We start from the raw sequence: 6,554 nt of genomic DNA, 5'->3' as shown, positions 1-6,554 counted from the left end.
TTCATGAAAGAAAGGCAGTTAATTTACCTTAGAACATTCACATAAACATTGATAATGTAAAAATGATCTTCACTAACAACCCATTAATGAGGATAACTGCCCCAAACCTATATAGCAAATCAGCAACAGCAAAATAACCCCCCCCCCCCCCCCCCCCCACACACACACACACACACACACACACACACACACACACACACACACACACACACACACACACACACACACTTCAACCATCAAATGTACTGCACACCCAAAAGAAACATCAGGAACATTTTTCAGTCTTTGACCTCACAGTTGTCTTGGCAACAGCAAACTATTTATCAGACCAGCAACCCAGGTTTTCTAGGAACTTCCACACTTCCTTCTCTAGCTGGACAGACCTCTTATTCAAAGGTTGTGGCTCTTTCATCAGGCACACAATCTGGTCATCTCTGTACCAGCTAATGTCCTCTCGTGGACCTGGCCAGTAGAACTTGTTGATCCCATTCTTATGCATGCATTTTACTCTTACGTCTTCTTCAACTTCCAGGATGATTCCTGGGTAGGGTTCACCATCATATTTGACAATGCACCACTGCCCAATGTTTTCTTTCATGATGGCCTCAGGCCGTGAAGGCTCTTCAGTGCACTGCAGGCTTGCCTCTTCTCCCAGGCTCACCTCCTTTATCCCATAGCAGGCACAATCCAGTACACCTTTGTCTGCCTGACAAAGGCAAGTTATGTCCCGGTATTTAATTGTCCCTGGAGAGAAACTGATGACTTGGTGGATTTTCATTGTTCCTTTGACAGGAACAAGTGGGGGCGCTTCCATCATTTCCTGCACTTTCCTCTCAACATCTCCTTCTCCCACAAAAAAAAGTTCCACCGAAGTACCCACGCTCCTCAACTGGTGGAGCATAGCCTCTGCGTTGGGGATATCTCCTCCATGGCGGACGATTTGGTCAGCTGATCTTTTAAGGGTACCCCCGACACCATCTGGAGCTCCCTTTCCATGGCTGGCCTCAAAAAAGTTCCAGCTGATATCTTTAAAGCCTTTCTTGAAAGGCTCTTTTGAGATTAGGTAAAAGTTTCCCTTCTGTTTGTATTGTGTAGCTGGGCCGTCACTGAAGACATGAAGGCGATTAATCAGAGGGTATCTCTCCCTCACCATGTCTAACACAGGGTCGAGGTGGGCCCAGATAGCTGGGGGATCGTGCCGCCTAGAAGGCGAGATGGAGCAGAACGTCACTGGGGACTGCTCAGCTGCAGTGTACAGCACTCCTGTATGTAGGGTTGCTTGCTGATGTGACCCTCCAAAATGGACCGATTGAATTTCTTGAGAATACTTACAGGAGTAGTTCTCACTGAAATCTACATGTAGTAGACATTCGTTGTTCCTCAAGTTTTCTCTGAGCTGTCTGTAGGCCCCGTACTGCCACCTGATATTAAAGATGTGTCGCCTAAATCTAAACAGCCTGTCATGAAATTCACTTACAAGTTCATCCTCTGTTCTCATCACATTTTTCTTCACAGTGATTGTTGACCTTTTCCCAGACTCCTCTCCATCGTTCACTTTGGTGTTGTCTTCCAGAGACCATTGGGTTAGGGCTATCTCTGTGTTTTCTGGAGCTCTAAGCATTGTATGGGTTGAGTAGACACAGTCTTTACACTCACCATATGCGCAGAGTTTGGATTTGGGATCGCACATTGTTGCATCTACCATCTCCTCAAGGTTCTTTGTTGCTGACAGACCGTGGCTGTACAGGGTGTTGGCCATGAACTGTAAGTTCTCGTGCGTTTTACACTGACAGGTTTCACGATCAGCCTCTGTTGGCACCACAACCCAAAATGGTCTTAAGGTGCAGAAACAAGAGTAAGAGACCTGATGTTCATTTTCTGAAAGGAACTTCTGATGCAGATTCTTCATTGTGTCAGTAAGCAAACGTTTCTGCTTTTTCTTCTTCTTTTGAGTGACAGTTTGCTTTCGTCCTGTTGTCATCCGGCTGACGTCATCTCTTAAATAGAAAGCCTTTACTTTCTGTTTGCATTCAGCCGGTAATCTGTTGCTCTTTTTTCTTTCATAGGTCATGAGCCTTGCATCTGGTCTGTGACATCGCTTCTTTGAAAAGCCCAGAGTCGCCTGTGCAGCCCTCTGCAGCCTGTATTTCTTTATAATTTTCCCAGTTGTTGCTTTTGCAATAATTTGCTTCTCCCGCTCCTTCTTAGTGTTTCTGTATTTATTTCTGATGTCCTCAATTATTGATTCCTGCAACAACAATCTTTTCCTAATGGTGTTGTTAACTCTTTGATTGCGCAGCATTGCATCCACTGTAGAACGTGGCGATTTATTTCCCCCTGCCAAGCGCTGGCACCTCTTCTTGTATTTTTCTTTTTTTCTCTTTTCCCTCTCCAACAAGGCCTTTAGTTCTTCAATATTGTTCTGGAGCCTCCTTCTGCCTTGCCTCGCATTCCTCCTTCCAACAACATTTTGCCTAAAACACAAAGCATATTGGCACACTTAAAATACAAGATACTAGAATAGAAGGCCATTATTCACATTAGTGAGTTGTGCTACTTATTATTGTAAAATCATCTGTGACTCAGGCTACACACTGTTATTATATTTAATATTAGTTGTGTTTCTAGCTTACCAGCAACAAACACACACACACACACACACACACACACACACACACACACACACACACACACACACACACACACACACACACACACACACACACACACACACACACACACACACACACACTGATATACACACACAGTAAGGGCAAAAACATATAAGATATTTCAAATCATTCTACCTAATCAACAAAGCTTTCAACTATCAACTTTTTTCTGACCTTGAGGGCCCTGGTTGTGGGGAATTTTCTGGCTCTGGAGGAGTGTCTGGACTTGTAGGAGGAGTGTTCATTGACTGAAAGGTCGTCCTGGCTCTGTCATTTTTCCTCAGCTTTCTCTTTCTTTCTCGCCATTTCTTTCTTACTGCTCTCTTCTCTCTTTCGCTTAGGTCTGACACTTTCTTTTTTCTCCCTTCATCAATGTCCTTTCTCCACCTCTCCTTCTCTTTATTGAGGTATTGCTGCCGTCTATCATGGTCTACATCCCGACGAGCCCTGTAGCGCCGTTGCTTTTCTGCGGCAGACAACGGCGCCATTCCCTGATAATTACATGCAAACCATTTTTAAAAAATCTTATGGAAGTATGGAACAAAAAAGGCATAATAATGTATAAAAAATCCAATACAAACTGGAAACACTTATTCATCTAGCCCTCTTACATCCACCCTGTTACTATGTGTCCCCCCTGTTACTGTGTAAACAGTAACAGGGGGGACATTTTATGCTAAATTTAGCTATTACTACTCATGTGATGCAGAAGAAGCTAGCTAATGTTGACCACTGAGGAGGATTTTTAACACGTTTTTTAACCATATTTTCAAAATTACAAAAAAGGATCAGTTTCCACTATTTATAAGCATAACAGGGTGGACATGTTATGCTTTACCGCATCAGTCAAGCTTTCTAAAACATTGAAAAAACGGTTGATTAAAGAGTGATACTTACTCTGCTTCTTGTAGATGATTTCCCTCCAAAAAGTAATGTTACTTGTTGAGTCATGTGACTAGAGGGATAGTCGGAGGGGGGTGGTCAGGGGGACTTGCATCAGAGTAACAGGGGGGACAGTCGATTCAGGGACACAACATATTTTAAATACTTAAAGTCTTAAAAATGTTTTAATCACAAAAAATAACATTTGGTAAGGAATATTATAAACAAAGCTATACAACAATAATGACAAATGTAGAATTTCTTTGATTTTTATTACTTATATTTGTAACTGAAGTTGAGCAAACACGATTGGGGACATGGCAGTTTAGTTGTTTGTGCTAAAGTTGGAGGAATTATTTTAAATGCAATTAATCCTGGGGACATACTGTTGTGTTCTACGGTAGAGGGGGGTTAACTATATAAGATGAGCTTTTAAAAATAAGTATTGGCCAATTTTTACAAAAAATATACCATATTAGGCTATGGGGACTCAAATGGCACCGAATACTAGGAATGACCCATATATAACGAGAGAGAGAGAGAGAACATATATAACGAGAGAGAGAGAACATATATAACGAGAGACAGAGAGAGAGAGAACATATATAACGAGAGAGAGAGAGAACATATATAACGAGAGAGAGAGAGAACATATATAACGAGAGAGAGAGAGAACATATATAACGAGAGAGAGAGAGAACATATATAACTAGAGTGGAGAGAGAGAGAACATATATAACGAGAGAGAGAGAGAGAACATATATAACGAGAGAGAGAGAGAGAGAGAGAGAGAACATATATAACGAGAGTGGAGAGAGAGAGAACATATATAACGAGAGTGGAGAGAGAGAGAGAGATCAACACCCAAACTGGGTATGGGTGTTTTTAACAAAGGGATCACACGTCAACAAAAAGCGCCGTTCCTTTGAACACCGAAACCACGGTGCTTCACCCAATGCCCGTGAAACAAAACAAAGTACTTTGCAAATTGTCCTAGTTAATATTCGGGCAAACGCACTGTATTGGATCTCTGTAGGAGATATAAGATGCCGGTCAGTGTCTGTAGCCACGGCGGGTCAGTGAAGCATGCAAAGCAGCTGGGTCAAAACTGCGCGAGGCCACCTCACTTACGGAAGGGAGACTACCTTAGAAGAAGATGCACAATGGTGTTAAAGCTACCGTGCTGGGGGGAACCGATCCCATTCGAACCCTTACCGCCTATGTAACATGCGGTATCGCCTCAGGGGAAACAAAGCCCAAGCCAACGGGAGAATATGCAACCGATTAATAAAGTAACAAGACTATTCCGACCAGCTGCACCGCTCCGTAACGGCGATCAACCCAAATAGTCGGTTATAAATAATACAAATGTGAGTAATCCGTCCCCTCACTATTTAACCATCTCCTGATGGTCAAACACAAATAAACCGCTGTAATTCGTCTCCAGACGGTACAAGCATCAGGCCTAGATGGGATGGATACTGTCGATCTACATTCCCATAAAAACACACTTCTGGCCCCTTGCTCCTTGAATATAATTATTTAATTAAATCTGTTAGCGTTTTCCGCGGCCGTCCAACTACACGGCTGTTATGATTTTTAACCCGTGGCCCAAAACCACGGAGCTCCGCAACCAGACGGAGGCACCACCAGCTCTTACACCTAAACTTTCCTATGCTAAGCTATTACAGAGTTTAGTCGATAGACAACAGGTTCTGTTACCTTTCAGTGGCGCCTGCGAAGAGCTTTTGTGCGTCTCGGTGGCCGCGTGTCCCCGAGACCCCGGTACTTTCCAAGAACGTCGAGGGTCACCAAATTGCTGAGTTCTTCGAAGAAAGTCCAATCCGGATCGCTTTTAACTCACGGATCAAAAGTATTTCGGTATGGTAACTACGGAGCAAAAGGAGGGGAATTGTGTCGAACACGTGCTGAGCGACTCCCAGCTGATCAAAACTCTAACCCGCAAGTCTGAGCTACCGAAAGTTTCTGGCGTCCAACCTCTCTGTTGAGATTGTTAGGGTCAAGTCAGCGTGGCCTGTGTGAAGTGGGCATGGCCGGTGTGACGTATTAGCCTCAGCTTCTTCACCTATCTAAAGGTGCTGCCTTCTGTGGATGGAGCAGCTATTGCAGCCTTCAGTAAGGTCCTGCTCCCCTTGTGGCTATGTACAGTATTTACGGCTTATATGTTTGGTCCTGCTTCCTAGTGATTATGTGAGGGTCATACAGCTTGTGTGTTTGAATCTGCTTCCTAGAGGCTATGTGGGGGCAGCTTATGTTCTTAAAATATGTAACATTACCATCCCAAAATATGCCTACTTTAACAAAAAGTCAGTTAAAAGCGCACACCTGTACATCCTCTGTTTGCATTGTTACGTATTTTAAGCACATAAGCTGCCCCCACATAGCCATTAGGAAGCAGGATCGAACACACAAGCTGCATTACCCACACACATAGGCGTCGATCACGCCGGGACGCGTCCCCACAAGATTTCGTCATGAATCAGTTTGTACCAACCACTTTAAAAAAAAGTTTAATTATTATGGATTATTACACGGGTCTTCTCAATGCCGTGGAACACTCCGTTCACTTGCATGGGCTCTTCTCAACTTCGCAGTGAATGCTAGATATAAATTGACCGCTGTCAAGGAAAACAAAGGACTTTTTGCCTATAATGACGAGTGACGTCAACGTCTTTGGCGGACTATTTCTCTGCTGATCAACGCTACGAATGAGGGTATTGCTAACAAATAAATTATAACAAGCCACACCATGTGAAGTCATTTTTTCGTTTTGGCAAGTAGCCGTGTAATAAGCGGAATAATATATAGAACGTCGCCGGTCGAATTTAAGCCCCTTCAGTGGGAAGCATTTACCCTCGCTGCATGTTGGTGTCCTGTTCGCCCTGTCGGGGCTTATTTTCCCAATAATGACCGGCATTCTATACATTATCCCTTACTCATTACACAGCTCTTCTCAATGCTGTAGACTACATTCGTATT

General features: G+C 43.4%; 1 protein-coding gene across 1 annotated transcript; it reads right to left on the bottom strand.

Moving 5' to 3' along the window:
* Positions 1–216: 216 nt before the first annotated feature.
* Positions 217–4,059, bottom strand: LOC130378509 (uncharacterized). Its single transcript, XM_056585242.1, has 2 exons — positions 3,570–4,059; positions 217–2,474 (listed from the first exon to the last, which is right to left on the bottom strand). The coding sequence occupies exon 2, from the start codon at positions 2,300–2,302 to the stop codon at positions 317–319; it is 1,986 nt and encodes a 661-aa protein (XP_056441217.1). The 5' UTR covers positions 2,303–2,474; positions 3,570–4,059; the 3' UTR covers positions 217–316.
* Positions 4,060–6,554: the final 2,495 nt, after the last annotated feature.

This window comes from Gadus chalcogrammus, unplaced genomic scaffold (genome assembly GCF_026213295.1).
Source record: "Gadus chalcogrammus isolate NIFS_2021 unplaced genomic scaffold, NIFS_Gcha_1.0 GACHA083, whole genome shotgun sequence".
NCBI classification, from domain to species: Eukaryota; Metazoa; Chordata; class Actinopteri; order Gadiformes; family Gadidae; genus Gadus; species Gadus chalcogrammus.
This window is presented reverse-complemented; position numbering and strand designations above follow the sequence as displayed.